The sequence below is a fragment of the Equus caballus genome, chromosome 18 (genome assembly GCF_041296265.1).
Source record: "Equus caballus isolate H_3958 breed thoroughbred chromosome 18, TB-T2T, whole genome shotgun sequence".
Taxonomy (NCBI): domain Eukaryota; kingdom Metazoa; phylum Chordata; class Mammalia; order Perissodactyla; family Equidae; genus Equus; species Equus caballus.
In genome coordinates, this window is record NC_091701.1 from 24749240 (window position 1) to 24771437 (window position 22198).

The following is a 22198-nucleotide window of genomic DNA, read 5'->3' on the forward strand; positions in this document are numbered from 1 at the left end:
TCATATATGGTCTGTCATTGGCCTAAACGTCATTAGGCAGAACACGACTGCATATAGAAAACCCTAAGGAATCCACTAAAAACTTATTCAACTAATAAAAGAGTTCAGCAAGGTTGCAGGATACAGGATCAATATGCAAAATTCAACTGTATTTGTACATACCTATAATGAATAATCCAAAATTAAATTAAGAAAATTCCATTTCAGTAGCATAAAAAAGTAAGAATAAATTTAATTTAAAAAGTGTAAAATTTATACTCTGAAAACTGTAAATCATTTTTGAGAGAAATTAAAGAAGACCCAAGTAAATAGAAAGATATCCCATGTTAATATGCTGGAAGACGTAATACTGTTAAGATCAGAACACTCTCCGATTCTTTTCTACAGATTTCTCACAGTCTCTATGGAAATCTTAGCTGAATTTTTTACCGAAATTGACAAGCTGTTCCTAAAATTCATACGTTAATGCAAGGAACTAAGAATAGCCAAAACAATCTTGAAAAAGAAGAACAAAGTTGAAGGACTCACAATTCAAATTTTGAAATGTACTAGAAAGCTATAGTGGTCATGACTCATAAGGTACTCAAAAGGATAGCTATATAGATGAACGGAATAGAATATAGACTCCAGAAACAAGCCCTCACATTTAAAGTCAATTGATTTTCAACAAGTTGTCAATACAATTCAACAATAAAAAGAACAGTCTTTTGAAAAAATGGTCCTGGGATAACTGAATATCTACATGCAAGTCCACATGGATATCCACATTCATATACAAAAATTAACTCAAAATGGATCATAGGCCTAAATATAAAAGCTAACACACAACGCTTAAAAGCAAATAACGTTAAATCATAGTATCTCTAGAAGCAATGGTTCCTTAGATACAATACCAAAAGCACAAGCAACAAAAGAAAAAATAGATAAATTGAACTTCACTAAGATTTAAAATGTTTGTGTTTCAAACTACATCAAAAAAGAGAAAAGATAATCATGGTAGGAGAGAAAACTTTTGCAAATCACATACTTTATAAGGGACTTTTATCTAGAATATATAAAGAACTCTAGTAGCTCAACATTAAAAAAACCAAAAACCCCAATTAAAAAATGGGCAAAGAATTTGAATAGATATTTCTCCATATTTATATAAATGGCCAACAAGCACATGAAAAGATGCTCAGCATCATTAGACAACAGGAAAATGAGAATCAAAACCATAATAAGATACTATTTCATATCTATTAGAATGGCTATAATAAAAACTAAGACAGATAATAAGAAGTCTTGGTTGTGGATGTGGAGAAACACGACCCCTCATACACTGCTGGTGGGAATGCAAAATGTTCAACCAGTTTGAAAAACACTCTGACAGTTCCGCAAATGGTTAAACATAGAGTTACCTCATGACCTATCAAGTATGTACCCTAGAGAAATGAAAACAAATACCCACACCAAAACATATACATGAATGTTCCTAGTAGCTTTATTTGTGATATCAAAAAAGTGAAAACAACTCAAATGTCCATCAACTTATGAATACCTAAATAAAATGTCATATCCATACAATCAAATATTATTTGGCAAAAAAAAGTAATGAAGAACTGATATATGCAACAACATGGATGAAATTTATCCTAAATGAAAAAAGTCAATCACAAAGGATCACATATCATTTGGTTCCATTTATATGAAATGTCTGGAATAGGCAGATCTACAGACAGAAATTAGATTAGTGGTTGCCTTAGGGCTGGGAAGTTAGGAGAAATATGAGAATTATTAACGAGTGTGGAGTTTCCCTTTAGGACGATGAAAATATTCTAAAATCAGATATTGGTGATAGCTGCACATCTCTGTGAATATTCCTCAAAATAGCGACTTGTACAGTTTAAATACGTGAATTCTGTGGTATGTGAATTATATGTCAAAAAAGTTGTTAGTTCAAAGAACAAGAATTACATTTTGAGGAATTATCACAAATGTTGAAAAGGTTTTTCAGCCAAAAATTGGAAACAATCAGAATGTCCAAAAATATTGAAAAGGTAAAAAAAATTATCATAATCCATATGATATATAATGTACTCCTATTAAAAATAGTATTTATCAATTTTTAATCATAATATAGCAAAGTGTTCATGTTAGAACACTAAGTTGAAGGAGCAAAACAAAATCTTACCAATAATAAGATAAATAAGATTCTTTGTATTTTAAAAACAGTATGAACATTAATATAACAAAATATTAACAGTTTCAGTCTGTGTAGTAGTAGTGGTGATTTTTATTTAAACTTTGTTTCATGTTTCCTAATTTTCCAAATTTCCTATAATGTACAATTTTAATAAAGAAGAATTTTTAAATAAAAGTATTTAATTAAGAATTGAGACATGCCATCAATAAGTAATTGCTCAACTAATGACTATTATTTCACAAACTCAGTTTAATAATGTTTAATGATGATTGAGCTGGTAGATGTCTACTTTTTTCATTTATTCATCACTAATTTGAGGTAATAGGGTTTCACATGAACATTGAAAATAATCAAGTATGCAAATATACTCATTGGTATCCTTTATTAAAATTATCTATAAATTCAAATCTGAGCCAAATGAGCTCAAAACATCAGTTGCTTTATCACTAAAACAGTGTTAAGGGAGAACATTAAATGGAAACAATTATAAAGCTATAGTCACATTTTAAATAAGGTTATTAATAAGAATCACCAATAAATCTTAGCTCTTTTCCCTTCTAATCAGAATAACATGTCACAGGTATCAAAACAAAAATTTTGAATCTTCTCATTCAGGAGTTAGAAAATAGCTTTTCATATATAATTAGACTTTGGATTACTATGGAATCATCAATTCTTTTTAGTATCTTAATATTTAATTTGTAAGGAAAACGGCAACATAAACAGGATCTCTCCTGTGAACATTTGTTTTTCCCCTGAAGACAAGAACAGATTCTACAATACAGTCTCCTTTCTGTGCTCAAACTATGCTAGCCTAATTCTCATTCTGGTCAATAGATTTTAATGACTGTTGACTCAAATAGTAGAGGGTTTCAAAAAATAGCCTATAGGTTGTTACTGTTGAAGCTGTTAATATTGGAAGTTGAATAGTCAAAAACCTGGGAGAGACCCAGAGAAATCATTATTCAGAAGAGGTGGTTTGTTTGTGTTAACTCTAAAATACTCCAGAGACAGATTCATAATCCTTAAGTAATCTATTTTAGTATTTAATACACTGATAATCAAGCTCCATTTCTGGTTCCATCGGAGATTTTTCCTACTTAGTTTACATTTAACTCCTCTTATTTAGTCCTCAGTAAAATTAAATAATAAATAAATAAAACAAATACACTTCTAGACAAAAGAAATCACTTTTGTTTTGTTTTTCAACATAGTTCTAGATGAATTCACTGACAGAATGCTTTACCCATAGCAAATGATTGGAGACAATAGGTTGTCCTTGGAAGAAGATTGGCATAATGGCTCTTGTGTACCCTAGTAGGCATAAAGAACTGGCAATTGTTCCCAAGAACTTTGGAGCTCCCTTTCTGGCCACAAAACAATGAACAGGAATGCTTGATACAATACTAGAACTCACTCTAAGCATAGTTAACATCAGTCAACACTCAGCCTGCATTGGTGACAACAAAGAAAGTAACTAGACTAATAATTCTGTTGGTATTACATACTTTGTATCCCCCAGGCAATCCTAAGGCAGCTATCAGCAATTTCTTGAAAGAGATCTGCTTAAAGAGTTTTGGTGCCAGAGAGTTGTCAGCAGAAGATGTAGTGTAAGTTAATATGACATGAAGACTTTTCCAGACACTGGTCAAAAACTGTAGAGTGGTTGGAAGTTGCTAGCTTTTGTTGAAAGACTTTTCTGGAATGTTGGCCAAAAGCAAATTTAGCAAATTCATGACATTAAAACCTAGGTTAATGAATGAGATGACCAAGATAACAAATAGTAACTGAAGAAAAAGAGACTTGGTCTGCTGCTGTTGAGGATCATGGTGCTATCTAGAGGTGCACTTCAGAATCATTGAAAACACGCGTTAGATTTTGCCCTGGTCTGGGTTTCTCAAAATTGGCACTAATAGCATTGGGACTGGGCAATTCTTTGCTGTAGGAGACTTGTGCGTTGTTTAGCAGCATCCCTGGCCTCTCCCCAGTAGTACCACATCAGTTGTGACAACCAAAAATGTTTCCAGATATTGACAGATATAATCTGGGGTGCACAATCATACTCAGTTGAGAACCACTGCCATAGATCTATCAAGTTAGATACTTAGTACTAAGACCACTAACTATCCCCCATCCCCAGCCTCGTTTTCTGAACCCCACACTCAGAATGGTCAGATATTTCTAAGCCTTTGCCTTATATAACATATTTGTTGTTGTTGTTGAACACCCATTCATACTTAGACATCTCTGGAAACTTTTCTCACTTTTTTCTCACTCTAGCATGGTACTTTAACGAAAACTAGGGTTTAGAGAAATATACATGTAAGTTCAAATCCTGGCTTTGTCTCATTCTATCTATAAAGCATTTGGCAGTATATTTAAGCTTTATCTTTGTTTTCTGTCCAGAGAAGTTCTCAAGGAATCCAAGAATTACTAGTAATTAGAGGCAAAAATGGTATCAAGACTATGATCCTAGGGCTTTACATTAATCTATCCTCACTTGGTTAAAGCCAGAATAAAGAAGCTGTCCCTACAGGAGCATCCCCCAAACCAATCGTCAAGATTTACCTCTTACATAACAATGTGGGGGATAACACGGATAAAACACCTATAATATTGTAATAAGCAGCCTCTAATGTAGCCGTCACCTGGTATCCACTCTCTTCTCTAATCCCTTCTCTTTGAGTGTGGGCTGGACCTACTTACTAGCTTCTAATAAATAGAATATACCAAAAGTGATGGCATATTACTTCTGAGATTGGGTTACAAAAGGCCTGGCTTCCATTTTGTGTGCGTGCTCTCACTTTATTGTTCAGCAGCTCAAAGAGAAGCTAGCAGTCAAATTGTGACTGCCCTACAGAGAGGCTCACATCACAAGGAATTGAGGTCACCAGTCAGTGAGGAGCTGTGACCCTCTGTTAAACAGCTGACAAGGAACTGAATCCTGCCAACAGCCCCATGAATGAACTTGGAAGCGGATGCTCTCTAATTGAGCCTTCTGATGAGGCCACATCTCTGGCCAATACCTTGATTGCAGCCTCATAAGAGACCTAAGTGGATACATAGAAGCTGTAAGATAATGTGTTTATTGCTTTAAGTTGCTAAATTTTGGTAATTTATTATACAGCAATAGATAACTAATACAAACACAGTGGGATAAATGATTTTTTCTTTTTTCTCATTCTCCTTCTCTTTAAATGATGATGATGATCATCATCTCTCTCATTCTCCACTCAGATGAGGCTGTAACATTAGTCTTTTGCCCCCAAGTTTAGCAGGGGCAATCCTAGACTTGGTGATCACATTATCACCATTCCCCCAAACCCTAAGCCTTGATATTGCCTGTAAATTATCTTTCCCAATCACAATTGCAATAGGATTAAAATTCCCACTATGAAATTATCAGGGATCTGATGTTGATTACACCATTACTGGTTATTCAATTCATGGCTTATCTCAATCTCAAGGGTGAAAACCCAAATGCAAATCCTGAAGGTAGAATTTAATTTGGGCATTCCAAAGAAACCAACTCTTATCTGCAGCCATATCTCATCCCCAAATCTAGTTTCTTCATTATTAGAATAAAAATACTACCTTCTTCAATAGATTATTTTGATGAATTAAATGGCATAAATAAATAAAATTTTCCAAACCTTATTCCTGTAATATAGTGACTGCTCAATAGATATTAAGGTTTTTCGGTGATGTTATTTTAATTTCTTTCTCTTCCAAAAGTCCTCTTCCTAACTCACCTGTGGGTGATTAATTCTATTTCTAGTCTTCTACTTCAGCCAGTAGAAAACCTTCTACTTGAAGAAGTGCTTTCCACTTCCCTGTTCTAAAAATAGTAAGGAATTTATAGAAATAATTAGTTCTTTTTTCCTTTCAAGTCCCCAAAAGGATCCACTTACTACCTACTGCCTCTGGATAAGAATAAGGCCAAATGATATAAAAGAATTAAAGATTCATTGCTTATGACCAGTCCAAAAACCAATTAAATAACTTCCCTTTTTCTCTATTAACTAGAAAATTGTCTACTTGATTAAAAACTAATGGCCAACAATCTCAGAAGCTAAATCATAACTTTTTAATTTTTTTTAAAGAAAGGGTGTCAAAAAGAAAAATGGATTAATCCTTGGTTTTCTTAAAAGGGGAAAAAACACTTTTTCCAGGTTAAAGTTACACTTAACGATATTAATGGTATTAATGTAGTTAAGCTAAAGGAGACCTCTGCAGTATCGTTTGACCTCTCAACATATTCAGGGCTGAATTTTGGGGAAGAAACAGGTGCCAATCTATCATCTAAGAGTCAGAGGATAGGGAAATTTGAAAAACATCCAAAAGATTGACCTATTCATAAAAATACTTTCTTCACATAACTTTAGTGGTGCTTCAGCTGCACTTCTGGTGTTGGGGTAAGATACTGTGCTTTGCTCAAACACACTTAGTGAGATAACTTGTCAATCTCTTAGCAGATATTAACAATTTACTGTGTTTTAGTGTAACTAGGCCCCTTAAGATAGGGTTCTTGGTAACTAATTTTAGATAAGTAACAAAGTAGAGAAAGACATCAGAATATCAGATATGGATGTAGCTCTGCTGAAGAGAATCCTGAGTAGCTAAAAAGGAATAGAGCAGCAGAGAGAGAGACCCAAGAGAGGGGAAAAGAAACGGACCCAAACACAGATTGGATGTGGTTCACGTGAATTAGTCTAAAGCTGGTGTTGGGACCTCTCACTTTCATGAGGAGGGCTAAGTGCCTGAGAAAGAAGTTTCACGAGACTCACTTAAGTGATTCTTTCAGTAACAGACAGAATAATATATCCCTGCTAAGTTGACTAAAGTTTTCATCTTAGTAGGTTATCATTGTGCGTCTTCTGGGGTTTTTGGTTTTGGGTAACCTATTGAAGAATTCAGATGCCTAATAGAAGCCTGGTTTTTTTTTTATGTTTTGAGTTCAGAATTGATCCAAAAATGATTCGTGAGATATTTTAGCCTATAATGCCTTATTCTATGTATGTTTATGATATTTGTCTCCTAGGTAGTATTAAAAATTTTTTGTTTCCTTATGACAGCTATTACATTACATCTTGAAAGATTTACTATACTTGACCATCTACAAATACATACAAACTGTTCTCATGATTTGAAAATATACTCTTGAAGCAAGTCTGAAATGACAACACAAACTAGTATTGGCTCACTGTCACAAGAACAAGAAGAAATTGAGCCAGCCCTAAAAATTCACTTTGTAGCCAAGGAAACGCTTTTCATAAAATTGAAAAAATGTCCCAAAGTAACAGTATTATATTTCTTAAGCTATTGCTGTTACTGACATAAAAAGAATTCTTTCTATAATTCTTCTATGGCCTTGGTTGGTGACAGAGTGGTTACTAGAAAAATTTTGTAAATAGCTGTTTTCTAAGCCTCTAGGCATAGAAAAAAGATACTTTCACTTGAGTACTACGCACTTCAATTATTAAATGAGTTTAAGGTCATACGATTCAGCATATAAATCAAAATAAAATATGATCTTCCATCAGCACAAATTTGCAGAAGTACAATGTGGTTTTATCAAGTAATACCAACAATAGTCAAAATAAAATTGTGTTTCAGTGGTGACAAATGCAAGAGAGCATAGCATAAAGAATTGGGAATAGGATATTTCATTACTATGCAGTCTTTTGATCTCTCTGGGTTCCAGTTTCCTTATCTGTAACATGAGGAGTGCTACTAGATGGCATCAAATGTTCCTCCTAGTTCTAACATTCAAAGATGGGCAAAAATGTTATAGGATTATTAAAGAGAGAATCCTACGTGTAAATAGGTGACATTCAACTGTATAAATGTGACAATGGTATTTTGTCACATATTCTTCTTCAGTGTTTGTTTTTTTAAGTAGACTTTGTTTTTTAGAGCAGTTTCAGATTCACAGAAAAAGTGAGCAGATTCCCCATATACTCTCTGCTCCCACACATGCACAACCTACCCCACTATCAACATCTCTCTCCAGTGGTTCATTTGTTACAACTGATGAATCTACATTAACATTTCCGTAGTTTAAATTAGGATCTACAGTTTACATAAGGTTTACTCTTAGTGTTGTACATTCTATGGGTTTTAACAGATGTATAATTACATGTTCCATCAGTGCTTTATTGTATTAATAGCTAGAACACTATGTCATGGTGTAAAAAGGCATTAGGATATTCTGCTTAGTGAATACCAAGTAACGACATCCAAATAACGGTCCTCTGGTATAGTCTTTAAAAAAAAAATCCCTACAGATCACCCATTCCTGCATTACCTCAGAAACCATTCCTTGTTTATCTTTACCCTCCACAGCAACTTACCTGTGATGTTCTACAGCTAACAGATAGTAATCAACGTTTGTTAACCCTGAGTTGGATAACTCAAGTTTGAACAAAAGTGATAAACGATGAAAAAAGAATATAAACTTGAAAATTTCAGATAAATAATCATTCTCTGAGTAGAAGGTCTTCTATTCAAGTAATATTCTATTATACGATTATTATGAAACAGTCATAAATACCCCCATGGCAGGTGGGGGGAGACAAGAGGGCCTGAATAGAGCATTACAGAAGATTACATTACTAACTGGAGCATCAGGTTTTGTTTTGCAGGCTTTTCTCCTAACTAAAATATATCTTTTAAAGCATCAAATGCAGTATTCATTCATCCAGAGGAATATCACTCAGCAGGCAAGGATTTTCAAAGCTTAATATTTTTTTTTTCCAGTGGAATGGGACTTTTTCAGTGAAGTGATAAGAATGCTTTGAACATTTTAAATCTAGCCACAGGGTCTTCTTTCTTCTATGGATAGTATCCAGAATTGCTTCATCTGGTGAAAGAAATCCTTTCACTGCAGAAAACTTTAATTCATTAGGACAAAACTCAGCAAGATTCAGCTCTGTTAATCCTCATGAAGTGCACATGTTTGAACAATATTTTTCCCTGTAAAATTGTGGTAACAAAATAATATTACATAAATTATGATAGCTATACTTAACAAGTGATCCTCCACACCATTTCCTTCTTATGATTAGAATAAGGGGCAACTGTGCCCTCCCATTTTGCCATTTTTATCTTTGATTGATCTTAAAGTAGGGAATGCGTCCTGAATTGAATGATTAATGAAAGAAGAGGAAACAGAATAACTGCAAAAGGGAACTAAAAGAGGAAGAATCTATAATCAAGTAAAACATAAAGACCGTGGCAAAAAGAAAAACAGACGCTGATACATCAAAAACAGTTTTCTCTGCCTCTCTCAGCAACAATCCAGTTATTTTCCTTCCTTCCTCCCTGAAGCAACTTCACTCAACAAAGTCACAAAGCTCATATATTGTTTATAAAGATACTATAAATCAAGCTCCTGACACTTATTCTGACTAATATATTTTCATGAAACACGATTAGTAAAGGATCGGATTGTAAAGTAGATGGAAGCACAAAAGATATGTGCAGAAGTGGTTGAAAGCTCCTGATACTGCCACCATGACCACCACCATCATCATCATCAGTGTTTCCCTGGTTTATTCGCTAAGCACTGTCTGCTAGCCTCCTGGGTTTACGTTTAACGACTTCAAACAGCTGGTGATGTTATTTAATCTTTAAATAGCTGCTCTATATACCATTCATTATCCTTATTATTATTACTAGGTTCATTTTCACTAAGGAAATTTACTAACCTACTCTTTCTGTCCCCAAGAAGTTAAGAACAACTACTATTCCATGCAGATAACTGAATAGAAAATATAGTATCAGTCAAAAAACCAGAAAACAAAATATGTGCTAATTAGGAGTTTAAATATAGCTTACAGGGCATATTTGTAAATATATATCACATATGCCAATTTCTAAATTTTTACTTTCATTATTAGATATTACTACTATTTTCTGAGCACTCATGTATATTGGGCATTGTGCCAAACATTTGCATACATTGATCTAAATATTCCCACACCCCAAAAATTGAGGAAACTGAGCTTCAGAAAAATTAAGTAAACTACTCAAGGTCACAGGGCTAGCAAGTGGTTAAATTGGTATTAGAATTCACGTTGTCTGTTGCAAAAGTCTGGCCTCTTCCCACTGTATGTTTTAGTGGCCCCTAGATCTCTAACCCACTTCATTTCAAAACACGTTTTCCATTGCTATTTTTTTTACCAACAATAGGGATTTTAATAGATTCTTGAACATTCTAATTTTATATGACTATTCCATATGCCTAGATCCTTTTACATTTAGAAGAAGAAATAGATTTCCTAAAAATAATTTCTCTCTAGGAATGTAATTTACAAATATGGCAGGTACAATATGAAGAACACAGTTTTAACTAATTCCTGGTAATTCCTCGAATGAAAAGCCACTTTGATACAAAATAAGTTTATTATAATATTAATAATTCTTGGGAATTTAGAAACAGGGAGAGTACTATTCTCTGCAAATAAAATGACCCTCTACCATGGCACAGTATATGAAACTTAACCATATTAGGGCCAATATAAACCTCAGAGAATGAATTCAACTCATACAAATAATCAGTATACTTTTAAGGAACAAGAGATTTACTAATGATCTAATTAGGACATTTAGACCCAATGGCTTATTTTAATATTTGTACATCATGGAAATTTGCCAAAGACTTCCAAAAATCATTATGGAATCTTTAAAAAAATCAAATATGTGATACCAGCTAAAACAAAGGATTATGTGTATTTAGTAAAAATATATGCATGTATACATAAAATCTTTTCAGGAAGTTCAAGTTTTCTTAGTTTTGCACTTACTAAACCCTATAAAAGAACAAGACGCATGTAAATAAGAAGCAGGGTAGATTATGCTTCGTAGAGTACTGAGCCTTCCATGAATAATTAGGCTTGTTCAGACAACCTTGTTTGATTAAAAAGCACACTTTGATTTTAGCAAAATTAACATATTGCTCAATAAGATATGCTGTATTTGTCTGTATTTCCTTTTGGGAAAGGCCCTTTAAAAAATGTAAGAAGTTTGCTTCTATGTGATTCTAAACGTTTGCTGCAAAATAATTTATTTAAGAAAAGTTATCTCTGAATCATTTGGGAAGATCCCCAGGAATTCATTAATTTGTATCCAAGAATTTCATTAACACATGATTTTAAAAAAATGTCTTGGAGCTGGAAGAAAAATATAAGCTTACTACCAGAAGCCCACAAGCTGACGCTCAAGATTTTTCTTATGATTATAAATCAAAGAACTATTTGTTTTTAACCTTAGATAAAATTAAGTCTTTACAAATAGAAAAAAGTACTGGGAACATGCCTGTGCATCTTCAACACTAAAACATTAACTCAGGAAGCATATGATTTGGTTGGATGAGAGGTGAAAAAATTTATTTTTTTTATTTTTTATTTTTTTAAAGATTTTATTTTTTCCTTTTTCTCCCCAAAGCCCCCCAGCACATAGTTGTATATTCTTCGTTGTGGGTCCTTCTAGTTGTGGCATGTGGGATGCTGCCTCAGCGTGGTTTGATGAGCAGTGCCATGTCCGCACCCAGGATTCGAACCAACGAAACACTGGGCCGCCTGCAGCGGAGCGTGCTCGGCCACGGGGCAGAAAAAATTTATTTTTATAAGTTTAAACCTTTAAGTGTAAAATAATAAAATTGAGTATTAATGAGAAAAGTATACTCAATGCTTCTACCATGTCTGAATTTAACAATTAGCACAAAAAAACCTTGTTTACTTCAATAAATTTGAGAATGTCTATCATCAATTCCCAACCATACACTTTTATTAGCCACAGCAAGATGTTAGCGTCTAATCTGCTTTCTTTCACTGTAGCTAAAACAAGAAGGTAAGATAAAATCTGACTCCAAAATGATACATACTGTATTCAAAAGTAATTTAAAATGACTTAGTATTTATAATTGTTTCTATTATTTGGATTTTATTCCATTCTACCTGTGTTAGAATAGATAATCACATCTGCAAAATATTTTAAATAAGATTATGTCTTAAGTATATAATGGATCAAAATGTTTTATGTATCTTTACTTATAATTGGATAAAAGTAGAAGTGTCATTTGGGAAAAAAAAGAAAGAGAAATAAAAATGAAGCAAACAAATATCAATAATGGCATTTTAATGCACTTGCAATTCAAATGCTGTATTTTAGGAAATTTTACTTGATTTTTTTTCAGCAAAATATATTTAGAACAATTTATGTTAGGCTTAAAATATTTGTCTCTAATTTGTTTTCTTATTTCTCATCTTAACTATCAGAGTACAGATGGAAAGGTTATATTTCGATCATGTTTAATAAATCAAGTGAAAACATTATACATAAATTATGAATAAAAAGCCATTTACCTGCATGGAAATCTATTCCCACAGCAAATGAAGTTCCTGATATAGGCATCAAAGCATCCGTTTTGTCACTTGGTTCCAAAGGTATTCCCCTGATGCCGTCATGAACAGAGTACATAAGAAATGACTCTATACCTAAGTTGGAAAAGAAAACAAAAGTCCAAGATGAATATTTAACATTCAAATCATTTCATTAGCATTAATTTTAACAATCTTAATTTCTTTCATAAAAGTATTTCTTAGCCTTTTTTTGGTTTTTTTTTTAATCAGACACCACACTTCTGACTAGTTGAAAGGTAGGTGGATTTGAGGTTCTCAAAGTTGCATATGCATCAGCATCTCCTGGAGGACTTCGTTAGAACACAGATTACTGAGCCCCATGCCAGGGGCCTGATAAGGTGAATTTCTAAAAAGTCCCCAGGGAGTGATGATGCTACTGGCCTGGGAACCATACTTTTAATAAACCCTGAGGTAGACAATTCTTAGAAGCATACCTGGCCTCATACCAAAATTCACCTTTCTTCTCTAAAACCCAAGCAACTCTTTGGTTATGTATGATAATAAATTTTGATTTTAGATATGATTTTAGATAACTACATCATTGATATTTCTCTAATAGAGTTAGACTTCTTCAATCCTTTTGAACACTGAAAACACCCCAAGTGCTTAATTTTTGCTAATATCTTGCTTTTCCAGCATCCAAAATATGTTCTAAAATAAACAAATAAACCGATGACTAGAAGTCTGCACACTGATGTTTATAAGTTTTTCTAATATGTTAGAAAATTTTTGTAGAAAATTTTTCTACATTAAAAAATACGCATATTTTCTCATTAAAGCCAGAATGCCCATGTTTAGGTGTGTCTCCACCACTTAACAACTGTGTGACTTGAGCAAGCTAGTTAATCTCTCTGTGCCTCAGTTTCCTCATCTCTAAAATGAGGATAATAAGAGACCTACTTCACAAGGTTATTATGAGGATTAAGTGATTTAATATGTCTAAGGTACTTAGAATAATGCCTGGCACATAGCAAGTGCCATATAAATATTTGATTTAACATAAAATATATGATAATGTTGATATACATATGTTTTACATAAGATTGAAATATTTTTTAAAAATTAAAATTAAGCTGTGATCACTGGATAGAAAGATCATTCTAGAATGAAAGGTCTTTGGGACTAACAGAACTAGAGTCTATGAAACAAGAACTAGGATGATAGATTTCTTAAGTTCCAGTTCTTTTACAGGGCTCTTCTCCCTCAGTTAAGCAAACTTCAGACCTCATCCTCTCTAGTACTTTCTCTTAAATAGTTGAAAGAAAGTAGACATCATTAAATTCAAATTGGATGGTAACTGCAGCCCATCAACCACTGTTTTTTACTTCAACTTCTGCCTAGTCAAGCTGAAGGTAGCTTCTCCTGGATTTGGTTAAAGGTTTAATGCAATTCCTGAAAATAACTGAAAAATTAGGAAGCTTTACAAGAACAGTGATACTTAAACTATTTTAGATACATTAAAATCCTACATATATGAGACTAAACAATATATCATTGTCTTAATAACTAGCTAATATTATTCTTTTCGATTTTTTAACTGACTTTGCCTACAATCTGCATGGATGAAGTAAATGCATTACAAGTAAGATTTTTCAAGACCATATACCTTGGCATGACATGCGGTTCTTTTGGAGATAATATCCCACTGTACACATGCAAGTTCTTGTAATTTCAGATGTTGGTAAACAAAGCTGTGAGCATCCACCATTATTTAGTTGGCAGGAATTACTGCCTGCATAGATGAAAAACAAATAAACAAAAGACTAAATTCAAGAAAAATAAAAACATCATTCAATATCAATAATTTGAACAAATATTTATGCTATTGTTGATTTCTAAATGCAGCTATTTCATATTGGTTAGTATCATATTTTATTCTCTTGAATAATTTGAAGTAGCAGATTACAGTTGAAGTCTGCCTTTCCAAAAAAGTAAATGGAGATCTAATTCACCACATAGTGATTATAGGCAGCAATACTATAGTCAATTTATACTATCAATTTAACTTTGAATACAGTTCAAAGTTGCTAAGAATCTAGATCTTAACTGTTCCCACCACAAAAAGGAAATGATAATTATGTAACGGGATGGAGGTGTTAGCTAGTGCCTTGGCGGTAATCATATTGCAATATATAAATGTATCAAATCAACACGTTATACACCTTAAACGTATACAATGTCATATGTCAATTGTATGTCAATAAAAATAAATTTAAAAATAAATAAATAATTTAGAATATTTTTAAAATGTAACGGGAGATATATGAGAAGATTCATAGTTACAAAAAAGCAAAAGAAAATTGATTTGTTGTGAATACTGTCATAGACCTTTGTAATATTTTAAGATCACAGAAACCAGGAAATCTTTCTTTTTTGATTTTTAAATTTCACTTCAACTCTACAGTTACTTTGTTTTCAAGAATACTTTATCCAAATGTGTGAAATAAATAGCTCTTAAGTTACATCACTAACTCAACTCAAAGATTATGCCATTGAAAGAAAGGAAATATATATGAATATAAATATTTATTTAATTTTTGCTTTTACTTTTGTAAAAGGAAGGGAATAACTAACTTCTGCCATTCCTAGGAACATAATTCTCTCAAAATATATTTAAACACACCCAGAAGAGTCATCTAATTAGACTTAGTAATTCTCTTTATTCCTATATGGTAGCAATGACAAATATTACTCAGGTAATCACAGGTACACATTCTATAAAGGTATTCCGTTGAATTTACTAGGCCCAATGTACTAATGAAAGCTGGTATCGTGAAGTTAAATAATTTACAATCTTACCCAGCAAGTTCATTAAATATCCCATTTTTACAAGATTTTTATTATTCTTAGGACATGCAATGCCATTTGCTGGATGTTCAATCTCTGACATGAAGTGCAGTAAATGCACTGAGAATTACGAAGCGTGATGAAAGCTATGTATCAGTAGTGCTCCATGGAAAATTCAAAATATCAACGCAGCTCATTATTTCTCATGTCCTGAATTCAAGATAGTCTGACGGGATTTAATTGTTCAGTCGAACCTGTCGCAAGCTCTGTTATTTTTGAAGTGTGAAATACTCTAAACTTGGAAGATTTCTCATCAGGAGATCTACCACATTCTCTGCTCATTTCCTTCAGCTGCCAGTTCAGTCAACGCTGAGCTTCATCTTATGTAGGGCTATATACTGCGATTTGACTTGCCCTGAACTTTTGAAATGATTACTTTTATCTCCTATATAAACTAATGATGATTGATGGAGTCCCCTTTTCCCAAGCTGACATAATACAAAGATGAAATTTCAGATTTGTGATTATTTTAATAATGAGATAATTATATTTATAGATTTATAATTCTATACTTGCCATATACATATTTCATTTTATAGAAAGCTTGTAAATGTATATTAACACAATGTTAATCTGCAGAGATATGTATTTGGATATAGATTTATTTCAACTACTATAAAGAATTGAAAAGCTGGGACGAGACTGACAAGTGATGCTTAACTATAAAGTCTGAAGAAACACCAAATGAAGAGAAGGAGAAACAAGGAAATTGAAGAAGTGAAGAAAAACAGATGAGGGAAGAGAATGAATTTATAAAAAGAAGAGAAAATGAAAGGTTACATAACCTTGAAAATAACAAAAATATAAGAAAAGAGAAGAAAAAGGGGCTTCAGGGACTGCATTTTCAACTATAATTGCAATAATAGCAAAATATATTTATTATATTTATTGATTGATAAAAATAATTTATGTAAACAATTATACTGTACAACAATACATATATCATGTATCATCTGTTTACTCCCTAAGGGAAAACTTATGGTGAAAGAGAGCAAAAGTTAAAAAGAAAAAAAAAGAGTCATTATTTACAATAAGTATCTTTGCTTATAAACTTATAAACTATGTTTATAGTTTTGATGTAGGAAAAATATTAGAGTGATTACAAAAAGCAATAATTTAGGTGTGATTAGCTAGCAAGTTAGAAATACTAGCTTGGCTTAATATTTTGTAATGATATTCATGTTCAAACTTCATGCTTCGGTTCTTTAGTGGAGCTAGAAAGTCCACTTGACTAACGAGAAGTCTGAGCTCTCCAGTGATCTATGTCAAAAATGATAAATGAAGTAGTGAATTGTACTTTGAAATCCAAAGAGGTAGTAATGTTAACACCTTAAGTAGCCCTAAATTGCTCATATTTCATACTAATGAGGCTTTTAATCTACTTGCTATGATTCTGTTAATGGGATTGTCTTTAATACAGATGCTTTTGTCAGCATGTTCTTATAGCAAAAATAGTATTTTCACTGCATTTTAAGCTTAGTCGTATTATATCATTAATTTCCAGGTGCTAGAGATCCTTGCCAGTTTGGTAACACTTTCACAGTGCATAAAATACCCCGCATGTACTTATTGGATTAAACCCTTAAAAGATGAGGGAAATTTTGGTAACATGAGCAAAGTGAGTCAAGCATGATATACTAAATTTTTCCTCCAAGAAACTTTACTGGAACTGTATCCAGAAAAATTCAAAATATTATGTTTATTCACAGTTTCTAACAAACCAGGTGTTTGTTCACATTTTGAAAAAGTGAATATAGATTTTTTTAAATGCCCTGTTTTGAAATATAATTTCTCTCTCTCTACCGTACATTTTAATGTTGTGTGTTTTCAGCTGTAATCTCGTTAAGTACAGACTATGAACTAAAGTTTATCATAGTGAGTTTTTACACTTAAATATGTTGCATTGAAATCCACAAAAATGTCATGATATTTTATTTATTGAGTAGAAGTGTTTTATTCCCAATTATATAATCTATTCCCCATGACTTGAATGACAGTAAAATTATTTATTTTGATACAGAAAATGTTCCTTTACAGAATTGCTAGTGAAAACACTCTTGCTCATTATTGTAGACAATGAGCAAAAAGATATCGGAGAACAAATACAGATTTGTGCATAAGAGTTTGGGTGTTGGTGTCTCCTCAAGCATGAAAGGAACCAAGTAATCATTTAAGACTGTTTTTTAAAGTAATTCTTTTCTCTTAAATATATATTTTTTTTCATGAAAAAGAAATCCGTTTCCTGCTGCTCCTGGCAAGAAGGGATCCCACCCAAAATTTGGCCCATGCTCTGTACAGGGAAGGCACCCGTGAATCTAGTCTTCATCTTGTCTCTGAATGTGCAGGTATGACTCTCAACTGGTCTTTCCAATAAATCTTGCCTGCTTGATGGTTGCCATCTGTCTCCAGAATTAGTGATCCCCCTGGTTCACTATTCTAGTCTCTACTCCTCTCTGCTTTAGTCTACATGGCCAAATCCCTTAGATGAAAACCCCTTTAAATTTTCTTGAAATTTTTTCCTAAGAAGAGAAGTAAGTGAAGTTAAATATTTTCATGGCAGAGAGTAAATAAGAAAGTAGAACCCAGAAAACGATTTTTTCTAAGAAGGGAATTCTGCTAATGTCGTGGACCATGAAGCAAAAACTAAGCAAAGGACTAGCAGGTGTGGGGCTGTACTGGCTGGCATCTCTAATCTAATTGCCATTTGGGCAATGTGACAAGTCCACCTATGTAAACCATCTGTTAGTTCTCTCACTCCATTTCACTGCACACCATTTGGATAAGCAAAAACAAAAAAGCAAAATGCTTACAGTCAAACAACGTAATGCTTTTGGATATGAAATTCTTGGGTTGACATAGTCCATCTGAAGTTCTCTAGTTCATTTAGTTTCTGGGCTTAATTGTACATTGTATATATTTTGCTGGGATTTTTTTCTTATTCTTATATTTTTAATCAAGAACTGGATAAGACCTCTTTGAAGACCTGACAAATTAAGTTTCCTTAAGCAGCTTTGCTAATGTTTTGAAAGCTCATTATATACCTTATGTTAAAGGTATTTCTTCTACGGTATGAAGCAGCATTTGACTTTTTTTCTTTTTTTTTTTTATTAGAAGCAAAAACAGGAAGCTTCTGCTGTTGAATTGAGAAAATAATGTGAAAAAAGAGAACATTATGTATTCAAAGGCAGCATGAACTCATTACAGTGTGACTTACCTTGCTGCGCTTCGTTATCATACACTTTCATATGAACAACTCCAGAAGTCTTATTCCTTAGGACAGTGGGGTTTCTTCCATCTCTTTTGCTGCAGGTTCCCAGCTGGGCTAAGTTTTGGTCTGCCCACCACAATTTCTTATCTAGAAAAATGAAAATACCTTTTTTTTTTAGTGAAAAAGATAATCATCTCATTAAATAATAATAAACAGCCATTAAAATGCAACACTTTCTGATTTTTTTGTTATAGTCCCAAACACTGTTTCTAAGTGAAACAGTAAAATGACTTTTACTTTTAAAAATGCAAACCATAGTAAAATTTTATCATTTAAATTTCCCACCTCCATCACCAATTAGAGATTCTTGACTTTAGCTTTCCTTTTTCTTAAAAACATATGATATAAACGAAAGCATATTTCAAATTAAAAATGAAATACAGATTTTATTATTTACATACTTAAGCATGATCATGTGTGTAAGCTTTTAATCCTTAGAGCTTCACAGTTATGGTAACCCCCTTTATTTTCTGCATGGTTTATGCTCCTTTCTCTAAAATTTTATTAATGTATTCTGTTAACTCCTATTGAGTGATCATTTGATGGTAGAGACTCTGCAATGTGCCACAGGTGAAAAATAGTCCTGACCCTCAGGAAGCTGGCATTCTAGTGAAAATTATACATTTACATATATAAATATACATATATATTTATTATTATATTATTTCAAATTGTCAAAGCAAAACTATAAGAAAACTATTATCATTCTCATTTCATAGATGAAGAATCTGAGATTCCTAGAGATTAAGTATCTTAATCGAATTCACATTTGGTTTTCCTGTCTCTAAAACTTGTGCTCTTTCTAAGACTCTTTGCTGACTGCATTAAAAAATTTAAGGTAATGCAATAATTTAAAATAAAATTCATAATTTTAAAGGTTTTGAGCAATTTTCAACAAGAATCTAATTACTGACAATTGAGATCACATCAATTTCTACGCAGACACTAGAGCAAGGATATTTAATTCTATGAACAAAACAATGTAGCCTTCAAGGTACAATTATTCTCATTCAAATGTAAGGATATTTTGACTGAACCAAAGCTTCAGGTATTACAAAAACAATAATAATACAGACATCAACAATAATCATCCTTTCTTGAATCTGACTGCACAACACACAATTCTAAATACTACAGGTAGATTAATTCACTTCATCTTCACAACAATTCTACAAGGTAAATACTACTATTATTAAACCATTTTCCACTTGAGAACAGTGAGGCAAAGAGAGAGTAAGTAGTTTTCCCTGGGTCATAGAATGAATAGTGGCCCTAGATTACGGACCAAGCACTGATTTCAGAGTCCGTAGTGTCAATCTCATTTCTACAGTGTCTTCTTCCACAGATGGTTGGAGTTTAGCCTTTTCCCTCCTGGCATATAGATATAGAACTTAGATTATGATGGTGAAGTTGAGTAGTCCCTTCACTTATGTTTTTATTTACACTTACAAATTTATATAAGAAAGAAGTTCCCTGTGAAGAAAAGCAGTAGAGACTTTGACTGTAGAGACTTTATTAAAAGGTATATAGTCTTGCCAGGGGAAGGAGGGTCGGGGGTGGGCACAGGAGGTGAAGGGGAGCATTTATGTGGTGACAGACAAGAAATAATATACAAAGGAAATTGCACAATGATGTAAACTATTATGAACTCAATTTTTTTAAAAAGTTTATAGCACAATATAGTGGACTAAATACTTGTGTTTCTGCTTCTATTTTTTCCACTACACCACTGTGACAGAAATACAGAAATACAAAACAGAATAAACCCATATATGAACCCATATAATAAACAAGACAACATGTGGCATATAAACAACATATGAAAGATATTATGTGGGTGGAAATTGGAAAGGGGCGGATGAAGCTGCAACCTAGAATGTGATTTTAAAAAGGCTACAGATAAATAGAAGCCATCCCTCTCCACAGAACTCTGGATGGGCTTCATTTCAGCCTACAAGTTATAGACTGGAAGTGCAAAGAAAGGTTAAAAATAGGGTGATTAAGAGAAATATTTTTATTGTATTATCACCTACCACCACCATCTCCCCCATCCCTTGCCCTGAATTTACAGATGGCCTTCTATCTTTACTGATAGAAAGTCTCAAATAAATATATAACCATATCTCTTTTTTAAGACACTCAGTGAAGAGGTCTGGGATATTAAGGCTGGTGCCCTACAATAAGGTTCTCTTCATACTGGCATTTGGGGGACACAAAGCCTGACCTCCTGAAGCAAAGCCTGCAAACTCCTTCCTACAAGTGACCATGTCCAATGCCATACAGAGCTCCCAGTAAGAAACCCTCCCTCAAAGAAGATACCAAGGAAAATGAGTTTTAGTTTCATAAAGGTAGAGGAAATCCACGATAGACACTCAGCCCTTTGTTAAATGTCACAGGAAACCAAGGATTTCCAGTTTAGTGAGGAAAACTAGCAGAATGAAAAGTAAACACTAAGATAAACATAGGGACACAAAAAATAATAATTCAGAAAATATCTTTAAAAATCATCAAAGATATTAAAGTATATATCTCATTCTAGAAAAATTAAAGATGCCAAAAAAGGAAATTAGAGAATAAGAAAGCACTCTTAGAGATTAAAATTTTGTCCAAACAAAAGGGGTTTTTTTGGTGAGGAAGATTGGCTCTGAGTTAATATCTACTGCCAATCTTCCTCTTTTTGCTTGAGGAAGACTGTCACTGGGCTAACATCTGTTGCCAATCTTCCTCTATTTTTTTGTATGTGGGATGCTGCCACAGCATGGCATAATGAGTGGTGTGTAGGTCTGCACCTGGGATCTGAACCTGCGAACCCCAGGCCACTGAAGTGGAGCACATAAACTTACCCACTAGGCCACTGAGCTGACCCCTAAATAAAAGTGCTTTTTAATAGAATGACTAGGAAAGTGTTTGAGGAAATATTCCACACCATACAGGGGAAAAGACAAACAGAAAATATGACAGAAAAAGAAAGATAAGTAACATATCAGTCTAAAAGTCCAATAGCCAGTATCAGCAAACTGTACTTGGAATCATTGGATTCTGCACTACCATGCATTTATAGAAAAAAAATGTAGTTTTACTTAAGAATGTCCTTAACCGACCAGGAAAACATGTTAATTTTATTAAATTTTTACTCTTCGATACATGCCTTTTTAATATTCTGTGTGACACAATGGAAAGTGTGCATGAAGCACTTCTGCTGCATACTGAAGTATGATTGTCTGGAACAAATGTGGTTATGAGATTGCTTGAACTGCAAGAAGAATTAGCTCCTTTTTTCACAGAATATCATTTTTACTTGAAAGAATGACAGATAATCTATGGCTATTCAGACTTAAGTATTTGGCAGATATTTCCTCAAAAATGAATGAAATGGTGAAAAATAAAGTTGGAAGACTGACAATACCCGACTTCAAGACTTATTAGAAAGCTACAATAATTAAGACAGTCTGGTATTGTCAGAAGAATAGACAA

At 33.1% G+C, this 22198-nt stretch overlaps 1 protein-coding gene across 4 annotated transcripts in view; it reads right to left on the reverse strand.

Annotated features, from left to right (window-relative positions):
- The window catches only part of LRP1B (LDL receptor related protein 1B), a 1824397-nt gene that overhangs the window by 488608 nt on the left and 1313591 nt on the right, over positions 1-22198 (reverse strand). For all 4 annotated transcript variants that reach the window (XM_070241833.1, XM_023622537.2, XM_023622536.2 and 1 more), the window contains 3 exons: positions 18671-18811; positions 14216-14341; positions 12553-12684 (listed from right to left, as the gene is read on the reverse strand). In XM_070241833.1, coding sequence (XP_070097934.1) covers positions 12553-12684; positions 14216-14341; positions 18671-18811 — 399 coding nt within the window. The remainder of the gene's footprint in view (positions 1-12552; positions 12685-14215; positions 14342-18670; positions 18812-22198) is intronic.